This window comes from Polyergus mexicanus, unplaced genomic scaffold (genome assembly GCF_030449975.1).
Source record: "Polyergus mexicanus isolate NDT 795.1 unplaced genomic scaffold, iyPolMexi1.0 SCAF_6, whole genome shotgun sequence".
NCBI lineage: Eukaryota > Metazoa > Arthropoda > Insecta > Hymenoptera > Formicidae > Polyergus > Polyergus mexicanus.
Window position 1 is genome coordinate 2,798,198 of NW_027223326.1, and position 22,111 is coordinate 2,820,308.

The 22,111-nt window shown below is 43.4% G+C and overlaps 4 protein-coding genes across 4 annotated transcripts; 3 read left to right on the plus strand and 1 right to left on the minus strand.

The window, feature by feature from the left end:
- Window positions 1-1,398: 1,398 nt before the first annotated feature.
- On the minus strand, window positions 1,399-2,739 carry LOC138934142 (uncharacterized protein F54H12.2-like). Its single transcript, XM_070297583.1, has one exon. It carries the CDS (start codon window positions 2,737-2,739, stop codon window positions 1,399-1,401), a length of 1,341 nt encoding a protein of 446 aa, XP_070153684.1.
- Window positions 2,740-8,564: 5,825 nt separating this feature from the next.
- On the plus strand, window positions 8,565-11,644 carry LOC138934143 (uncharacterized). Its single transcript, XM_070297584.1, has 5 exons — window positions 8,565-9,664; window positions 9,801-9,931; window positions 10,244-10,343; window positions 10,590-11,534; window positions 11,635-11,644. Exons 1-5 carry the CDS (start codon window positions 8,565-8,567, stop codon window positions 11,642-11,644), a joined length of 2,286 nt encoding a protein of 761 aa, XP_070153685.1.
- A 7-nt stretch (window positions 11,645-11,651) lies between these two features.
- Window positions 11,652-12,246, plus strand: LOC138934144 (uncharacterized). The gene has a single exon (XM_070297585.1). It carries the CDS (start codon window positions 11,671-11,673, stop codon window positions 12,244-12,246), a length of 576 nt encoding a protein of 191 aa, XP_070153686.1. The 5' UTR covers window positions 11,652-11,670.
- Window positions 12,247-16,820: 4,574 nt separating this feature from the next.
- Window positions 16,821-17,442, plus strand: LOC138934145 (uncharacterized). The gene is made up of 2 exons (XM_070297586.1): window positions 16,821-17,032; window positions 17,115-17,442. Exons 1-2 carry the CDS (start codon window positions 16,821-16,823, stop codon window positions 17,440-17,442), a joined length of 540 nt encoding a protein of 179 aa, XP_070153687.1.
- The last annotated feature ends 4,669 nt before the right edge of the window (window positions 17,443-22,111 follow it).

The following is a 22,111-nucleotide window of genomic DNA, read 5'->3' on the forward strand; positions in this document are numbered from 1 at the left end:
GAATATTCCAACGATGAATGACGGAGTTTCGACGAAGTCGGAGGAGAAATCCGGGGTGCAAGGATGGTATTCCGTAGCTGTCGAAGTATGTGCCAGTACCATGCTCGTCGAGGAAGAAGGCAATCCAATGTTCTCCAGGTCGATTGTGGTCATCCGTATTAGCGACGATGGCTGTCGACCTCGTCCACACCCTCGGGACTCTGTCGGCTGGATAAACTCCCGCATGCCTGGCATCGATGTGACGTAATGCTTGTAGAATTTCGCGAGAGTTCATTATTTTGACAAGGAGGCGAACGAACGAGCGGTATTATATATTCAATAACTTCGGTATTTACCTCCTTCGGTAGTGCGTCTTTGATGCCGACTTGTAACGCTGAGTTTTCAATGTCGGCTTGTGTGGAGTTAGTAGTTGCTTCGAGCTTGTCTCTATCCATCAACGACGATAATTCAGATTTTTCAAATTTCTCTTCTTCTTTTTCTATTGATCGCTCGGATTTTTGCAGATTTTTTTTCTCTATTTCATTTCTATCGCGCGAAATCTCATACGCGCTACTGATTTCCTCGTCGTCGTCCTCGTCGTCATCGTCGTCGTCGTCGTCGTCGTCGTCGTCACAGGCGTTTAAACTCCAATTATCCGGAGAACCGCAAGTAGCTTGAGTACTAACGTTCGTATTGCCGTAGACGATATTATTTCGCTCGATCAACCAATATTTTAATTTATATACGTTGCGTAATGCGCAATGAAAGATTCCAAATTTTCGAAATCCGTGGTAACCACAATATCGTCCGCGCACTTCTCCCTCTGACAGATTTTTGAATGCGGGAGAAATATCTTCCAAATTATATATATTTCTGGAGAGTAGATTCCGCAAGTAGGTTTCTTTTTCGGCACCTCTGACGTAAATGTATCGTGCCTGTCTTGTTATTTCACGTAGTTGCGATGTAAAATATTTCGGATTAGCTTCACCGTCGAACCATTCAATACCGTGATAATTTCGTGTAAGCCAGTTATTTTCATGTTTTACATTTCTTGGTAAATCGCCAAATGAATGCGGGGGCATCATAATCCAATGTCCGACGAATGGAGCATCAAGCGCGATAATAGCAACTTCCTTGGGGATAAACTTCGCATTGGCATCGCGGAAACCTTGTATGTCGATGACTATATTCATTTTGTGAAGACTGGAGCGCACTCGACAGCGCGGTTATAATAGTTTAAACTGCTCGCGAAGAGTCGACGTTCGTGTCTCGAATGAAACTGAATTCTTTTCTGTTATATTGTATATTTTTTGATATTTTATGCTGCTGGCATTTTGATCGAATGTGGAGGGGAGAAAAAGGAGGGAAATTTTCCGAGTAGTACGTTGTAACAGTCAAATACTTGAGCGTGATAAATATCTATCCGGCAAAATCGACGATGACTTGACGAGACGAGTTGATTTCTATTACATTATCGAATTCGGCGTAAATAATACAATTAACGGTCTCAGTGAGAGCTTTCTCGAATCGCACTTCTAATCGCAAACTACCATGTCTTACGAGATTCCAATGCCCTGCGTAATTAGCAGACAGATCGGGCGTGAGATCAAAAGCGAAAAACGTATATCCCTTGGAATAATCGTCTCTACTTATAGAATTTCCTTCGTTCAAAGAATGGATGCCCGTTCCCGCGAAGAGAGTTTGATAAGCTTCGACGTAAAGCGGTTTCTCCGGTGAGAAAACTGGTTGTAACGGTCTACTAGGAATTTGCATACCGTCGACGTATAGCGAGAAGAAATTTATTCCGTAATTTTTGAAATTAAACGGATTTAATTTTCTATCCCCATTAAATGCTTTATTATTAACAAAGCCAACTATTATTCTTTTCGGAAGTTGACCCAGTATTACATTATCTAACGATTCACCCACAACACCACTGTGAATCGTAAATGTTTTAACTTCGACTCTCGTGAGCGGATATTTGGCCGTAACTTTACTCAACATTCTAGCATGCGCGAGTAATAATCCTGCGCTTATTTTCGCCCTTCTCACGAGTAAGCTCGCATCCAGTATATGAATTTTCGACGATGAACCGTTACTGTCCATAAGACAGAACGAATCTTTCGAACGAACGAGCCTCAAGCGTACTTCTACACCGTTAATTAAAAATTTGTCTTGATTGAAAACGTCGCAATGGAGATGTCCTACAAGATCTAGCGCGCGCCCCCCGCGAATGTAACGCGCGCGTCTCACGAGAGCGGAATTTGGCGATTTTGATTCCATCGGTTCGTCCATTTGACCGGGTGTATCCGCGTCCCATAGACAGGAGGTTAGATGGGAAGTTTTTGCGGGTGAAGAATAATTTAATAACGCCTCGATGTACGCGCGGTACGCGTAAGCGTTGTTTGGAGGCGACACGAGCTTTTGGTTGAAATACACGTCGATCTGATTGAACATGGAATGAAGTAAATGATTTACGGGGCCTACAGTGGCCGTGGCGGATGTGCCCGCAGTATGTCCCGTGGAATCGCCCGGTGTTTCTACGCGTACGCGGAGACTTAACATGGTGTGCGTGAGATCTAAATATTCTTCGCCGTGACCCGGAATGACGAATTCTATCGGGGAATCGTCCGAGAGCGAAATCACGGGTTTGTAATGAATCCATTGCGAACTCTCGATACTAGTTTGTGTGGGTGATAAAGAAAAGAGATCGAGTTCGCTCTTTAAACACTCGCTCGAATGCGTGTGAAGAAAGGACATGCTTATTTACCGCAAAATTTTTATCGTCACTGTAATTCTCACTGTTAGATGTGTTTAGAATATATGCCGTTTAAGAAAATATATCGGATACGGTGCGCTTTCTAGCAGTTTTACGTCGTTTCGTGGATGTTTTAAGTCTTTTCACCGTTGTGTGCTTTTTTCTTCTCTTATTTTTCGATGTTTTTGTATTTGCTCTTTTTTTCCCTCGCGTCTGGCGCTTTGACGAACTTTTCTTACGCGCCTGGCATCGTCTACGTAATGTCGCAGATTTAGCGATGCGCGTGTTGAGCCCGTCGAAAGGAAACTGAGCTACATGCATTTTTACATCCGACTTATAACCTGAGCCCTTCATCAGACTACTTATTTTTTCTTTAGCTTTTCTCTTAAGATTGTTGCGCGATTCTTCAAATCGGTGCTTAGCCGCTACTTTAAACGGCATATTGTTTTCAACATCTTCGATTATATTAACACCGGCCCGTAAAGTTTCTTTCCCCACAGCCCGTACCCCTCTGGTTAAATAAGATACACGTCTGAACAGTCCTCCGAGAAAACTGCCAATACCGTGACCTCGTTGATAGGGCGATCCGACGAAAACTCGCGGAATTCCACCGCCACGACTGCCGCCGTTTTGTAACTCGTCGTAATACGTCGAATAATAATCCATTAACGTTTAATTTTTTATCGCGGTCTCTAATTATTATTATGTTATCTACTCGATACGCCTGAAGTGCAATGTCACTGTCAGCGTTCCAAATTCGAATGGTATACTCTGTCCTAGTTGATCTCTTATATCTATCTCGATTGTGCGAAAAGACGTTTGACGCAGGGCAATGTATTGAGTGTGTGAGAAATGCTTTATTTGAGTAGACGCGAACGCGTAATCATTTCCAACATCAAGTGCGACTATTCGCAAAAGAGGAGATTGCACATCACCGGTAATATAGGGTTCGCAAATATCGCAATAGACAAAGAGCTTGTCGGGAATACCGCGCAACAAACTAGCTGGTTCGGCGGCTATTATTACTCGTTCGCGCGGAAATACGTAAAATGGTGATGTATAAATTTCAACATCGTCATAAATCCAGGAAGGTAAAACGCCCGATGTACCGGCATTATTTTCAATTTTATCGTGTTTCTCATCGCCATTCTGTATATCGAAGTCGGTTTCGCTAAAAAGCCATAACGGTAAACGTTCCACAACACTAGCATTGAGCTTATTGCGCGTATCGAAGCCGAGTATTCGGCAAAGTTTTTCGGAAAAATTTACATAATGAATCATATCACATTTCATAATGTCGCAGGAAAGTTTCATAATAATTTTGCGCCCGATAATAGCTCCAAATTGCCAATGGATATGCGAACCCACGGATTTTGCAGAGTAATTCACAGCTTCTATAATATCGTGCAAACTTGAGTAAATACCCGAAGGTATTTCAGATTTCTTAGCGATGATTTTCTTTTTTTGGGGGCCTATCGTGAATTCTTGAATATTTATAAATTTTATGATTCCTTCTCCAGGGCGTATATGAAGAAAGCTAGTCGGAAATTGAATCTCCGTGAGCGCTACTTCCCAACGTCCTTGCAAGTCTATACGTTGAGGCAATTCAGTAGTGAAACATGTGGTTTTATTCTCCGGAAAAAACGCATACTGCTATTACTAGGGAGAATCATATAAAATCCTTCCTCCCTCATTTTTGATTCAAAGATTTTAAACTCGAAAAGGGTATCCAAGAATCGAATTTTAAAGGATATCCTTGCCAACTAACTAATAATTGTTTATTGTTACCACGCCCCCTACTTTTTATCACACGTTCGACAATAAATTCTTCTTCTCGCAAGTTTTTAACAACAGATGCTAATTCTTGTTCATAAAAAATTCCGTCTATAACTTCGCCCGCTAAATCGCTTAATTCGTATACGTGCGGTTTTCTCCATTCGAGAACACGGTGAATTCGAAATATTTCTTCGCTCCACTTTGCCTCGTATCCTTTCTCAAAGGCTACTTTTGCTCTACTGACACGCACGAAATCGCCCACGTTATATTTAGCCTTTTGCCCGCGATTCTTTTTCTTCGCCCCAGCGCCGTTGTCGTTCCAACGACGATTCATATTTTCACGCGCGCTTCGCGCATTTTCCCTCGTAACGACTGCAGGTTGCATTTTGATGGTGGAATGTCGAGTATGATTGTAAGCGCGAACGATATCCTGCAAAACATCGATGTAGCGTCGCGTATTTTTGTGCGTAAAATATCGCCACATCCGTTCCTTGAGCGTTCTATTAAAGCGTTCCACTATAGCTGCTTTAATATCAGGATTACGTGCTACACGAAATCGAATATCTTTTTTTTTTAAGAAATTTTGTACTTGCTGAGCAATAAATTCTTTACCTTTGTCGGTCTGCAGGTATACGGGTAGGCGCTCTTTGTTTCTCGAGAATATGCATTGAAAGGCTTTTATCACGCAGGCAGCTGTTTTGTCGCGTAAAGGCTCTACCCAAACGAATTTACTAAGCACATCGATAACGGTTAATAGATATGAATAACCGTCATTATAACTCTTGAGATTACGAATATCGATCAAATCAGCCTCCCATAAGTCATCGATATTTGTCACGTTATAATGTAAGCGTGGAAATTTTCGACGTACCGGACGATGTAACGTGTATGCGTCTTGCGATTTAAGCCAATCGATGACCTCGTTACGTGTGAAATTCGGTTTAGCGGCTCGCGATAAATTGGCCGTCGCCGAATAGCCGGCATAGTGCGAGGGATTGTAATACAATTTTTCGAGTTCCATCATTCGAGTTTGCTCCAGTCGAGCAATCCTTTTCTTTTCTTTGTCGGAGAATCTGCGTAGCTCGTTAATGTTTTGTCGCCTTCGTCCTCGTCGGCGGATACAAATAGCGTATCTCCTTCGGTTTCGCTCGTTTCGTCTACCTTACGGCTGTACGACTTTGAACGCTCGGTCGAAGTTTTCGGAGTGGAACTTCCGCGCGGAACCGCGTTTTTAATACGATGAGGTCGGGCGAACGTATATAATAAATCATTATTTCCTATGAGATTGGAAGGAGTGCCTATGTCGTGCAGTAATCGAGCAAACTGAATTCTTCCGGTTGCTTCCCGGTTTTTCCGACGCGTATCGCGTCGTTTATAAGTTCCGCGATATTCGAACCCGTTATGACGGCGCCGTCTATAGTTACGAGTCCTCGTCTATCCCAGCTAATCTTAGATGTCGGAATATCGATCAAGTATTTTAATATCGCACGCGCTTTGTCACGATAAGATTTCGGTACACTACCGAGTATTTTTTTGATCATTTCAGCCGATTGCGCGCGTTTTTTCCCGAAACTACTACTACTACTACTAGTGCTGCCGTCACCGCGGTCGCTGCTAATTAAAGTTTCCATAAATTCGTTATCGTCGACATCCAAATTCGTGTCTTCGTTCTGCTCGTCATTAATGTCCTCGTCGTTATCTTGCGCATCCTCGCGTAAGCGTTTTTTAGCTTCCCGAGCAAAGTGAAGATAGCGTTGGAGTACTTCCTTATACAATTTCCATCTTTTGTCCTCGTCGACAGGAGTCGTGAGATTGAGAATACGCCACATCTCCGCATCGAGTCGCGATAAAGCTGTTCCCGGTGTTCGTACTGAATTATTATTATTATTATTATTTACATTTTCCGCATTTGATATTCTCGTATTTTTCTTCGGCGAGTTATCAGTCAGCGCAATAGATGTCATTTCCGGTTGCTGTTGCATTCGCTGCATTCTCTCAAGATTTTCGATAGATATCAAAACCATTTTCTTAGCTCTTTCCATTGTTCAAAATACAGCTGATAACACTTTCCTTTTTTATTATCTTTCCTAGAATGTACGGGCTGTATAGGATTGTATTTTTCTTTTTCATTCACTGATAATCCGAGATAATATAGCCCCTAGTATAGGTCCGATAAGATAGGGTAAAAATCCACCTCGTTGTACTAACAATTTTCTTTTAGTCTTCCAATTACCTTGTTTTGCCGCAACACGCCGTAGGGCCGTTTTATGTTTGGCTAATCGCTTTTTATCGCTACAACGAAGCGATACGTTACCTTTTAACATATTGAAAATGCACTCTTGAATGCACTTTATGAGTTTATTCGGCGGCACGTAAGAATGCTGTTCTTTGATTTTTTTTCAAATGACACAAAGTTTTTAAAAGACATATGTTTCTCTCTCCGATAGACCGTCTAGCATGCTTTATTGCACTATTCGATGACGTCAGCTTTTTATCGGGATCTTCTTTTTTCACCATTACGCTGTAATTACACGACTGACAAGTTGCGAACAGGAATTTTACCCTTTATACGCCACCACTTCTATTGTTCGATCTGCGCGGAATATAAGCGTAATGCAGCGTATCGTTGGGAAAGATACACGTACGAAAGCGATATTCGTCTGGAGTCGATTGTTTCAAATCGAGCAATAAATACCCGTGAGGTCTCGATGTAGCGTCATAGTAGGCTTCTTCTATAAATTTTGGATCGTCGGAATATACCTGGCGCGCTAGATGACGTATTTGAGTGCGATCGCGTGGATTTTTGAAAACTACTATGTAATTCGCGTTGAGAGATATGTCACGCTGTCCGCGACCTTGATGAAAGAGATTTTGCGAGATGAGTATAACACTGAGATTTTTATGATGACTTCCTTTGGTAAACAGATCTACGATAGCGTCGCACGACGAAGATTCCCTCATAAGATCGTCGATTATTATTAATTTTGGCGAAAGCGCATCGTTGGAATAATCTTCCGGACGCGGTAACCCCTCGCGAAATTCGATGATATTTTTCTTCGATTTTATCATAGCATTATTATCGTAACCGGTTTTTTGTGTTCTTTTCTCTTCTTCTTCTTCTTCTTTTTCACTCGCGTCGCATTGTAAACGTTAATACGTATCTTGCCACTCGGCGTAATAAAATAAAATTCTCTCGAATCGAACATCCGACATGACGGATAAATAACAGTAGTGTTAATAGGCGGGTTCTAAGCCGGGTCCTCTGAGGGGGGGTGAGGGGCGAGGGGAAACCCGCGCGAGGGGAATGACGTCACGCGGGCGGAGGGGGATTTTGGTGGCGCGGGGTCCGCGGAGAGGGGGAGGGTACCGCGGCGGAACGGTAGGCGCGGGGTTCGCGGAGAGGGGGAGGGGACCGCGGCGGAACGGTAGGCGCGTGGTCCGCGGAGAGGGGGAGGGGGACCGCGGCGGAACGGTAGGCGCGGGGTCCGCGGAGAGGGAACGCGAAGGTACGACGCCGCAGCGCGGTGTATTACAAAGGGCGAGCACCGATTTCCGACTGCTCGAGAATTTATAAACATTATAAACAAATATCGTCTCACACGGTACTATTGCACATGCGGCATTATTAAATTTCGTAAAAAGATGATAAGGCTAGCGCCGATGTCCGGCTGCTATAATTTATTATAAACAAAATAAAACCATCGCGGTGCTCTCTTCATCTTTTTCCATGAAGAGCCGTTTATCGTATCGCTTGTCGGGATACGTTTCGCGATACCATAACGCGATAGATTAAAAATATATAATGAAGAACGAAGGGTGTCAAAAACTCAGTATGCGATTTGAAAGTTTACGGTCCGTATATCGACTGAAACAGGTACAGCGGGTACTTGTAAATTTTTGTGATTGAGATATACGACGCGATAAGTGGCCGGTCCTTCTCCAATTGAAGATTTCCGGTGTATCAGATCTTTCCGTGCAATATGTGCCCAATTTGCACACAGTAAAAAAAAACATTGGCATAAAAAGTGTGAAAAATAATAATAATAAAAACATGGAAAACACCGAGCAAACCGAACGCGACCTGTTGGAGCTGTCGCGTCGAGTCGCTACCTTGGGCGAGTATTTCGCGTGGGCGCAGCGATGCGAGGAATTTATCAAACAGCTCGAAGAACACAATCGTGTCAAGCGTCCGCGACTCTCGATCGGTGTTCGACAATCTTTGGTGGCTAGAATCGCGCGACTCGAGGGTGCGAGGACTCGATTAGAGAGACGGTTTATACACAGCGGTGGTGATTACAGTGGTGACAATACCGCGGAAAGACTCGTTTGGCGAGAGATCGATACCGCGTTCGAAAACCGTATACTAACCGGTGCGGTGATTAACGCAGATTATATCGAACCGCGACAATTTCTCGAGGACGCCAAAGACATCGTGCTCGAACACGTGCAAAAAGTTATGGAAAGACATAATAACGTGAAAGTGAACACTGTGTTCAACGGTAAATTCGTGTCGGGTGATAAGAGCGCAAATAAAAGTGTAAATACCAGAAACTATGAACTCTTTCGTACGTCCGATTTACACGAGTGGTACGAGCGACGCGTCGTCGAGCCCACGCTTGCCTCGCTCGAAGAATTTCAAGAACGCGATAGCGGGTGGGCGTTGTCGCGAATTCTCGATTTAACTGTAAATATAAATAAATATAATCCAATGCGCGCGGGGTGTCATATTAAATTACCGCGAGAAATAACAATGAAGAGAGCGGTAATAAACGTGCAATCCAAAGACAATGCGTGTTTCGCGTGGGCGGTGGTCGCCACTCTACATCCAGCCGAAGATCATGTTTATCGGGAATCTTCGTATCCACATTATACGACAGTGTTAAATCTCCAAGACATTGAGTTTCCGATGACATTGAGTCAAATTAAAAAATTTGAACTTCACAACAACATTTCGATAAATGTATACTGCATCGAGAAAGAAAACAACATTGTCCCGATACGTCTGAGCGAACAAAAGAAGGACAGACACGTCAACTTGCTGTACATGCAAGATTCGCAAGACGTTGGACATTTTGCGTGGATCAAGAATTTATCCCGCCTCGTGAGCTCACAATGGAGTTGTGGCAAACGAAGACAATATATCTGCGATCGGTACGTATATTTAATAAAAATGCAATATATAAAATAATTGCCTAAAATAAATTGTAGATTGCCGAGAAATGAACGAGTGCGCTATCCGGTTACCGAGCGATAAAGACAAGTGGCTCGCGTTCAACAACTACAACAGAAAGGAGCGACTTCCCTTCGTCGTATACGCCGACTTGGAATGCGTGCTGAGGAAGACCGACGGTGATCCCATGGCGTCTACGTACACGTTTCAGCATCATCAAGTATTTAGCGTAGCTTATTATGTACATTGTTCGTACGATGAATCGTTATCTGCGTATCATTCTCACCGTAGTACCGATTGCGTTTCGTGGTTCGTGGAAAAATTAAAAAATTTAGCGCAACGCGTAAAGATTATTTTAACCACGAATATCCCCATGATAAATTTAACGCGAGATGAGCGGGAAAAGTTTCACAGCGCGACACACTGTCATATTTGCGAAAAACCGTTCGCGCAAGACGACACGCGTGTACGCGATCATTGCCATCTTACCGGGCGGTATCGAGGTCCCGCGCATTCAAACTGCAATTTAAATTATAAAGACTCTTTTTGCATTCCCATAGTATTTCACAATTTATCCGATTACGATTCACATTTTATCATCGAGGAAATAGCTACCGCGTTCGAAGGCTCGATCAACGTACTACCGATAACGAAAGAAAAGTATATTTCATTCACGAAACACGTTAAAGATACCGCCGAAAAATCAGATTGGCGAAGCGATATAAAGTTACGGTTCATCGATTCGTACAAATTTCTCAGTACTAGTCTCGAAAAATTGATATCATTTCTAAATAACGATAAACTTCAAATTTTAAAATCGAAATTTCAAAATTTATCGATCGAAGAGTTCAATTTATTGACGCGAAAAGGTGTCTTTCCATACGAATACATTGACTGTGTCGATAGGTTGCACGATACGTGTTTACCACCGCGCGAATCATTTTATAGTTCCTTGACCGGTGACACCGTATCCGAGAGCAACTACGCGCACGCCGAAAACGTTTGGAAGCGGTTCTCCGTTCGAACGCTAGGCGTATACAGCGACTTGTATTTAAAAACGGATGTCTTGTTATTGGCTGACGTTTTTGAAAATTTTCGCAACAAATGTATCGAGAGTTACGGGCTCGACCCCGCGTATTATTATACTCTTTCCGGATACACGTGGGATGCGATGCTAAAACATACGAATATTACGTTCGAATTACTTACCGATATCGATATGGTTATGTTTATCGAACGGGGAATACGCGGTGGCCTGAGCCAATGTTCCGGCAGATACGCGCGAGCCAATAACAAGTACATGCCGTCTTACGACCCATCGAAACCATCGTCGTACATGATGTATTTCGATGTAAACAACTTGTACGGTTGGGCAATGTGTCAACCGTTGCCCTATGCCGATTTTCGATGGGTCGACGACATCTCTGACTTTGACGTTAGCGCGATCGCTTCGGATTCAACCACAGGTTATATTCTCGAGGTCGATCTGGAGTATCCGCAACATCTTCACGACGCGCACGCTGATCTACCGTTCTGTCCAACGCGCGATAAGCCGCCCGGCAAGCGGCAGGACAAGCTCCTCGCGACTTTATACGATAAGAAGCGTTACGTCATACACTATAGCAACCTGCAGCAATGCATGCGTCACGGCCTTCGCATCGCAAAGATACATCGCGTATTGCAATTCGCTCAATCCGCATGGCTCCGCGATTACATCGAACTCAACACCCGGTTTAGAACGCGCGCGACAAACGATTTCGAGAAAAATTTATACAAGTTAATGAACAACGCGGTATTCGGAAAAACTATGGAAAACGTGCGCAATCACGTCGATGTAAAATTATTAACAAAGTGGGACGGGCGATACGGCGCGGAGGCGATGATCGCGAAACCAAATTTTCATAGCAGGAGCGTCTTTTCGGAAAATTTGATCGCCGTTGAACTGCGCAAGCTCGAGGTGAAATTCAATAAACCGATCTATGTCGGTATGTGTATACTCGATATATCGAAAGTGTGTTTATACGAATTTCACCACGAGTACATGTTACCGTTATATCGCAAAAAATGTAAAATAATGTACACCGATACAGACAGTTTGATTTATCACATCGAGTGCGAGGATGTGTACGAGAATATGAAACGCGATATCGCTAGATTCGACACGAGCGATTATCCGGCTAACAACGCGTACGGTATACCGCTCGAGAATAAGAAAGTGTCGGGTTTGATGAAGGACGAGAATAATGGTGCGATCATGACTGAATTTGTCGGGCTTAGAGCAAAAATGTACTCGTTGCGAGTAAATAGTAAAAAGGATACAAAAAAGGTTAAAGGTGTCAAGCGTATTGTCATAGCGAGAACGATAACGTTCGACGATTACACGCGGTGTCTGCGCGATGATATTGAAATGACTCGACAACAATCCTGCATAAGATCAAAATTGCACGAAGTGTACACAATCAGCGAGACAAAAATCGCTCTGAGTCCGTACGACGACAAGCGATATATCGTACCTGATTCGACCGACACCCTACCGTGGGGACATTACCGGATACCCTTATAATGTAATATAATGTAATGTAATGTAATGTAATGTAATGTAATGTATGTATGTATATATGTATGTATATGTATGCATGTATGTATGTATATATGTATGTATGTATGTAATGTATATATGTATGTATGTATGTATGTATGTAATGTATGTAATGTATATATGTATGTATGTAATGTATATATGTATGTATGTAATGTATATATGTATGTATGTATGTATGTATGTATGTATGTATGTATGTATGTATGTATGTATGTATGTATAAGGAAAACAAAAGAAATATATATATTCCTATCTTTCTTTTTTTTCTTTTTTATATTTCATATTTTATATGCTGTATACATCTTACATATATTTTTTATATTTTAGATACTTTATATGTATTTCATATTCTTTATATGTTAAAAATAAAATACAGTTTGTACGAATTAAACCACATTGTCCTTGTGTATCCAAGAGTTGTGCGATCCATCGAATCCCAACCATTTGACGTAAACCTCGTCACCTCTCCTGCGCAGTACTTTCTCCACGAGATACACGTCCGGATAAGTCGCGTTACATATTCAAACAAACAGTGCGCATGTTTCTGTGTACAAATGAACGGTGTCCAAACGAACGGTGGGCAAATGAACGGTGTCCAAACGAACGGTGAGCAAATGAACGGTGTCCAAACGAACAGTGGGCAAATGAACGGTGTCCAAACGAACGGTGGGCAAATGAACGGTGTCCAAACGAACGGTGGGCAAATAACGGTGTCCAAACGAACGGTGTCCAAACGAACGGTGCGCATCTTTCTGTGTCCAAACGAACGGTGTCCAAATGAACAGTGTCCAATTGAGCGGTGTCCAAGTAAACGATGCGTATTTTCTCATGTGTCCAAAAGCTACTGTATCCAAAATTACTGTGTCCAAATGCACTGTGTCCAATTGAACCGTGTGCAAAATCTCGTGTCCATTTGTAACGTGTCCATTTGCACCGTGTCCAATTGTACTGTGTCCAAGTGCACCACTCCCATCGGCGGTACATCCAGTAGAGGGTCCGACCGTTTCGATTTATGCGGTGCTGGTGAGCGATCCGACCTGAAGTTGGATCGTTTTCTTTTTTGCGGTGTCGCATCATCTTTCTCGCGCTTCGGGATGGATACCGCTTCGATCCCCGGCTCGTTCTTCACCGCGATCGAGCTAGAGTTGTCGACGATCTTTTGTAGCGGCTCGATGAGAGGTCTAAAGCGCCTGTCCAACACGATATCCTCATCGATCTTACCGGTCTTCAAAGCGCGATGTTTCTTGCGAATCGATTCGCTCGTTTTCACAATTGCCCTCGCAATCTTCTCGCGCTCGCGAATATCCTCGTTCTGATCGATCGCAACCATCGCGGAAAAACAAAAATGTCAATCTCTTTTTCACGTTTCACCTCGACGAAGTATCGGCAACAACTAATCGTTTTGCGGTATCGCGAACACGTTAAAACCTTTTCTGTATCGACCATCGTTGAGCGAACTGTCCTTGTCTATTACTACGAATCCGTACTTGCGCTGCCAACAATCGCGACACAACGCGCAAAATTCATCGTATGGCATGTCGGTATTCACGTGATCGTTGTACACGTGTTTCAGGTTGGTACCATCCTGTTTGAACAGGATCAGCAGGTTCGTGTTGTCGCGTATCAGATGTTTAGGTATTCTCGCGTACGTCTGACAGAGATAAAAGCAGTCGACGCTCGAGTGCCGGCCCATTGAGAAGTACTCTCTCACAGCATCTTGCTTATCACATGCCACGTCATCGAACACAAAGATCGAGTTTGGACGCGCCTCGCTCGGCGGAATGACGTCACTGTTGTTGGAGAACGTGAAGTAGCCGATTTCGTCGATCGATGTCAGCAAATTCTCCAGATATCGATATTTTGGTTGTTGCAACGACTTTGAGTACACGTACACGTTTTCGAAACGTACACCGTGCGGACTTTCCAGCAGGTTTATCAGAACGTTGGTTTTACCACAATTTGAGGGACCGCAAACGATCGCGCGTATAGTAGTCGGTAGCATCGCGCCATGCTTGCGCATCTCTGCGTTGTCCCCCATCGATCGTAATCTGTCGTCGCAATTCGTCACGCGTATCGCCAAAGGTTGTCGCACGAATCTCATTTTTTCACACTATCGACTGAGGAACGCTGGATCGAACGCCTATTTATAGGTGCGCGGAATTGCGAATCGCTCAGTAACGAAAATGTTTGTCCTACTGTCGAGACCTTCCGATATTTGCGATTTGAGCGCCGAACAGTTACAATTTGTGCCGAAAATTGTTCTGTTGCGAATGTGCGGCGATCACGTCCACTACCTGTGGGACAAGCTTCCGGAACATATAAAAGCGGATTTAGAGGTTCAACAATATCGACGCTGTTACAAACACTACAATCAACCGTGGAAGCGAACGCACATCGACGGTCCAGCACCGTTGATAAAAGATTGCGACGAATGTCAACGAAAATAGGTACAGGCCTATTAAATCGTGCGATAAACGCCCTTCCTTTCGAGTTACATATCCCCGGCTATCAGTTTTGCGGTCCGGGCACTCATTTGGAAAAACGATTGGCGAGAGGTGATCGGGATATAAATCCATTGGACGTGGCCTGTCGCGAGCACGATAGAGCGTATTCCCGGAACACCGATCTCACCGAGAGACACGCGGCTGACAGGATACTCGCCGAGAAAGCGCGAATTCGCATCGTCGCGAAAGATTCGACTCTCGGTGAGAGAGCCGCAGCTACAGCTGTTTGGGCAGCGATGAAAGCCAAGACAAAAATCGGCATGGGTATGAAAACGAAGACAAAGACGAAGATGAGGACTACGCGGAAAAGGTCGACGAAAAAACGGATACTTCCGACAGCGAAACGAGGCGGTGTATTGCCGATTCTACCGATGTTGGGTGCGCTCGGATCCTTGATCGGCGGAGCGGCTGGCGTGGCCAAGGCGGTGAACGACAGCAAAGCCGCGCGCCGTCAGCTGGAGGAGCTGCAACGCCACGATCGCGCGATGGAAGGTCGCGGGCTTTATCTCGCTCCGTATGAATACGGACAGGGACTATATCTCGGCCCGTACAAACGTGGACAAGGAGTGGCAACGAAGAAAAAAAAACGTCAAAAAGACGCTAAAAATGCTTATGGGTGTGACAACGAACATACAATTAGAACAATTGGCGAAACGTATGCGTATACCATACTTTAGAGGGGTTTTCATGCGTGATTCGTTACCGATCGGTGGTATATATCGAAACGAAAGCGGTATCGTGAATTTGGATAACGCCAAAGGACCGGGTACTCATTGGGTAGCGTACGCAAAGAGGGGAAATCGCGTTATATATTTCGACGGTTTTGGTAATCTTCGACCTTCGAATGAATTGGTGCGATATTTCGGATGGAATGTGACGAAGATCGAGTACAATCGCGCGTCCTTTCAATCTTACGATCAAAGCATCTGCGGACAATTGTGTCTGCGGTTTCTCCAAACGGTCGACGACAATCGGTGCGAACTTAAAGCCTGACAATGCGCCGTTAAGATTCAGTATTCGTTAATCAGTTTTGTCGACATGTCTATGACATTCACGCTGACCGGGAAGAGTAGCGTCCTCGCGGCACACTACCATCCGGCCATAGATTTGAGCGACGGTGATTACGAGCTCAGTCTAACAAATTTTGAGACTTATCATACGATATTGAACGTGAATTCCTCGAATAATAAATTTTATTTCGATGAGGATGACACGGAAATTACGATTCCCGAGGGATCGTACGAGATACACGCAATACACGAGTTTTTGAAACGTGCAATTTCACGGAAACGCCCGCGACGCGTAGTTCGCTCCGGCAATCGTGTCGACAAACGCGGTGATATCACGGGGATATCGCGAGAGGAGACCGTTCGAGCGAACGGTGACGAAGACGAGGTTGTAGAATACCCGATAGTGCTCCGTGCTAATTACAATACGATGAATAGCGAGATCAAGTGCGCTTTCAGAGTAAACTTTAACAAACCCAACAACATTGGATCGCTGCTGGGATTCTCGTCGAAGCGTATATTGCAGCCGGGACACTGGCACCAATCGGACATACCGATTAATATCATCAACGTAAATATTATCCGCGTAGAGTGTAACGTGACCACTGGTGCGTACAGCAATGGCAAACGCGTTCATACGATACATGAATTTTCACCGAGCGTGCCGCCAGGATATAAGATATCGGAAACACCGGCGCAGATCATTTACCTGCCGATCATCGCGCGGAGCATTACGGATCTAACGATACGCGTCGCGGATCAAACCGGACGATTGCTCGATTTTCGAGGAGAAGAGATCACCATCAGATTGCACGTACGACGGCGACAAAATTAGCGCGCGATACATGAGATGCTCGTGTTGAGCGGAGCGAAAGACGCGAGAGATAACGCGACAACAACGACAACAACGTCAACATTCGCTAATATTCGATTATCCGGTTGCGCCAAGAAAAAGAAACTCAACGCGTCAAACGTTGAATTTTTGCAATCTTTGGGATTCGCGGTGCGAAATATCTGAGAAAACATGACCGATATCCTTAACATCGAAGGCGAGCCGGTCTTTGACGATCGTATCGTCAAGATCGAGACTCACACGTACAACCCGTACGCCAATACGACGTTTGAGCACAGCGATGAGATACGAATACCCATACAACAACAGGATCTGTATACGTTGCCGTATGAGAGTTTTCTATACATCGAGGGAAAACTAAAGATAAACAAACCAGCTGAAGGGTTTGATGTGGTACTGGGAAATAATTGCGTTCATGTTCGATGAGATTCGATACGAACTCGACGGTGTGGAGATTGATCGTAGCAGAAATGTGGGAATAACCAGCACACTCAAGAACTATGTAACGATATCATCCGATAGAACCGTGATTATGAGAAACGCCGGCTGGGATTCGCCTACTAACACGAATGGATACTTTAATTTTTGCATACCGCTCTACATGTTATTGGGATTTTGCGAAGATTACAGGCGCGTGGTGATTAACGCTCGTCACGAATTGATCTTAATACGATCGCGCAACGACAACAATTGCCTGATTGGAAATTTGGTGTTGGAGCCTGTGATCGACATATTCAAGATACAATGGCGAATGACGCGGGAAAGGGATAGCGTTCGTAAGTCGGTGCGATGAGTATAGCGTTCGTAAGACGGTGAGTATGAGGGAGATAGCGCGAGGCGACCGCGTGCACGCGTGTGGGAGAAGGACGGCGCGAGGCGTTCGCATGAGCGCGGAAAAGGGATAGCGTTCGTAAGTCGGTGCGATGAGTATAGCGTTCGTATGACGGTGAGTATGAGGGAGATAGCGCGAGGCGACCGCATGCACGCGTGTGGAAGAAGGACGGCGCGAGGCGTTCGCATGAGCGCGGGAAAGGGATAGCGTTCGTAAGTCGGTGCGATGAGTATAGCGTTTGTATGACGGTGAGTATGAGGGAGATAGCGCGAGGCGACCGCATGCACGCGTGTGGGAGAAGGACGGCGCGAGGCGTTCGCATTGGCGTGGGAAAGGGATACGTTCGCGGGGAGAAAGAGAGATAATGCGAGGCATACACGAGTAGGAAAAGGAAAGAAGAAGGTGCAGAAATAATCATTTTATTATATATAATAATGTTTATTTTACAAAATGTGTGTATAATACAAATGTGTATGTGTGTGTGTGTGTGTGTGTTAAAAGTAATAATAAAAATAAAAAATAATAAAAATAAAAAATAATAAATATATATACTGGCGGCGCTCCTTCTGAAACAGAAAAATAGAAGTCTTATTAGTATACTAATTTAATTTTTTTTTAATATTTAATATTTTTTAAAAATAGATACTTACAATCAACCCCATAATTCCTCTATGTCCTCCTCGCAGGGTTCGAGACCGAAGAGACGTCTCGGATCTAAATAGAGACCGTCGGAGCCATTGTCCTCCCATACGTCCTCACGCAAATAGCGCTCGTGCCGCCGCACCGCTCTTACAAATTGCCGGCGTTCAATGTTTATAAATCCTGGGATTTTTATTTCCATTGTACTATCGTACTGTAAAATAAAATTAAAATTGAATAATAATAATATATTATAAATAATTAATACAACGTAAAATAAAATATGCTACTTACTCTCTGGTATACAACCAAATTTAATAGGGCTCTCAGCAGCCCCATCACCAGGTCTCGCGACCACCACGACGCGTTATAGCGTTCTCGGCGCAACACTAATTCGATCAATGATGGCATTACTATCGAAGAAAATTGCGACTAACTTATCAGACTTTTACTCTTTTCACTACGTAGCGTTCTCGCCGGCAACTCGAACGATACTATCCTATAGCATACTGAGTTTTTGACACCCTTCGTTCTTCATTATATATTTTTAATCTATCGCGTTATGGTATCGCGAAACGTATCCCGACAAGCGATACGATAAACGGCTCTTCATGGAAAAAGATGAAGAGAGCACCGCGATGATTTTATTTTGTTTATAATAAATTATAGCGGCCGGACATCGGCGCTAGCCTTATCATCTTTTTACGAAATTTAATAATGCCGCATGTGCAATAGTACCGTGTGAAACGATATTTGTTTATAATGTTTATAAATTCTCGAGCAGTCGGAAATCGGTGCTCGCCCTTTGTAATACACCGCGCTGCGGCGTCGTACCTTCGCGTTCCCTCTCCGCGGACCCCGCGCCTACCGTTCCGTCGCGGTCCCCTCCCCCTCACCGCGGACCCCGCGCCTACCGTTCCGCCGCGGTCCCCTCCCCCTCTCCGCGGACCCCGCGCCTACCGTTCCGCCGCGGTCCCCTCCCCCTCTCCGCGGACCCCGCGCCTACCGTTCCGTCGCGGTCCCCTCCGTCTCTCCGCGGACCCCGCGCCACCAAAATCCCCCTCCGCCCGCGTGACGTCATGCCCCCTCGCCAGCGCGGTTTCCCCTCGCCCCTCACCCCCCCTCAGAGGACCCGGCTTAGAACCCGCCTATTAACACTACTAATAACGAAGAAACGTTTTCACGAAAATTGTTTTTCCACATCCCGTAGGCCCGCAGACGATCGACGTCCAAGCATGCTTCCACCGTACATCCATTTTACGAAATGAACGATTTGGCGTTTACGCACGCTTTCATAAATAAAAAAGTAATCAGGAATATTTAATAACAATAACAAAAATACGTGTATCGAATATGTTTAATATGTAGATATATGTTGAGAGTAATAAGCTTATCCGCGCTCCGGAAGGCCCACCGCGGCGGCCGCATCCTCGCGCTAGCGTTTTCCCGAGAGCGTACAAGCGAAAAGCACCGCGGGCGATTAGCTGATAAGTAGCCGCGGGAACGATGCTAATAAGCGTATCCGCGGGGACGCGCTCGCGTCAGCGTTTTTTGAGCACCGCTGCTTACGAGCTTATAAGCGGTGCTCTGTGGACGCTTAAGTTAGAAATAAGTTGCTCGTTTAGCGTTCAACTAACATTTGATATTATTTTTGATAGAATGTTCTATGCGCAAAGTAAAGAAGTAAAGGAAATATTAGAGAGGGGTAAAGGAAAAATATAGTCTGTGATTTTTAAGGTGGGAAAAATTTCATATTTATTGATAATAATTTTTTATTTTTTATTTTTTATTTTTTATTTTTTATTTTTATAAAATTAACAATTACGATTTAAAATTATACGTACAATTTCATTAAAGCCGAGCGAAAGTAATTCTTCAAATACAATATTGAAATATACATCTAAAAAGGTTAAATCTCTTATTTGCGTTTGTACATTGCGTTCAATTTCTTGAAAATTATCACTAACCATGAGTTTTATAATTTCACGATTTATGTAAGCCGTTGGGAGTTTTAATTCTATCTCGTTCATTAAGTAATTGGCGCAGGTGTTGACGGCGTCAGTGATGGAAACTAGCTGTGACAATCGAGCATCCACACATCTTGTAATATTTTCCATGCCGAGAAAAGTTGCTTTCTGCATTACAATAGCGATACTGTGCGTTTTTCGTTTCTTCAAGGGTGGCTGCGCTTGCTCCTCCGTCTCTCCATTACTCGCGGATTGTTCCACATTTTCCTTGTAAGTCACTATCACAGCCCTCGTCCCGTAAGCGGTGGTGAAGCCGATGGAAATATTGTTGATGATAATCGGACTTGGTTTGGTTTTTTGATTCTCACTCAAGTACAGTCCTATCTGTTCCATGTTGAGTTGAAATTGTTGCCAGGTGACGGTATCGAGACAAATTCCGTCCGCATAATTACCCGTTAATTTAACAATTGGCGCGAAATAACCTTCGTTTGTTGCTTGCAATCCCACATGTAGCTTCTTAGTACACGATGAATTAAGGACATACGTTGTCGATAGTAATAAGTATCGCTGTTCGTTTCTTCTATCGTTGTTGAACTTGTTCTCCGATTTGCTAATATCACAAACGTGTGTAGATTTAATAAAATCGGTTAGATTTTTTTGATCACTGGAAACTTCTTTCGCGGCAGCCATTGTTATTACTTTTTGAATAAAACTGAGAGAACACCAGGCACAACAATGCCGAATTCTTGTATCGCAGCCGAAATGAAGACTTCGGGCAAACTCGAATGAAGGATTTACATCTTCTCGCGCTGCTTATATATCGAAATATAAAGAAAAGTGGGGGGAAAAGTTTGTATAGATAATTAAATAACAGGAAAAATCATGATTTTTCATGTTCAATTTTGTTCAACTGGCTAAAAATTACGCGAAAAAACATATAGAATCATCTAGAAATTAGATTCATTACAAGAGAAAATTTTTTCTCTAAACTTTTTTTTCTCTAAATACATTTACAATATGTTATAAAGCGTAAATAAATGTTTATCGCCTGTGTAATAAATTTTTATAGATTGTATTGTAAGAGATTAAATTGTAAAAAATTTTATAAAGGAGTAATTTTCTAATTGACATAATCCCGTCTCTTCTACGAAAATTTTTAAAACGTTTATCGCAACAAAGCTTTTACTTTAGGATCGCTATAACAAAAGTAATAAAAGTAAATAAATAAGGTAGTAACGTGATAAAAAATAAAATATTTTTTTTTTGTCTATTTTATCGTCTTTTTGGAAAACAGGGATTCTTTTTGTCGACGTTCTTTTGCCGGCGTTCTTTTGTTTTCTTCGAACTAATCTAATCTAACTACTTAGAAAGGAAAAATTTTAAATATTTCAAAGACTTTTCTTTTTTGGAAAAAAGTGGGGATATGTGTTTAAATAAATTCTCTGTGTCGAAGTAAAAAAGGTAATTTCGAGTTCGACATCATCCGAAGTAACGCGAGTCGTTCCGCGGAAAATAGAGATATCGTGTATTTCGCGAGTAAGTGACAAAAATGGCTGGACTTAAAGAGGTATTAGGTAAGTGCATAATTATAGGCTCGAATTTGTCGCCTACGTTAAATAGTGAACGCTATTTATCAGTGCTATCGGACGAATCGTCGCTATTTATCAGTGCTATCGGAAATAAATTACTCAGTTTTTCGGGCATTTGCGTGTGCTAGTTCGAATACTATACTCGCTGTGCTATATAGACTAGGCTATTTTGGCAATTATGCCGAGTTGTTGCATATCGCGGGTGAGATAATAGAAATGCGCGAGGCATTTGACCACGAGGAGGAGGATGCAGACGGCCTTATAGCCTTCCTGCTATCAAACCATCGTGGAAACCGCTTAAACGGTAAGCAAAATGTTTTTATTTATATTGTACAATTGTATTGTAATCGAATACGATAGACAGGGATTAACCAAAATTTTCAAAATCATAATTTGTAGATCGAAACACGTCTGCGACTGATGGGCGAGAGACTC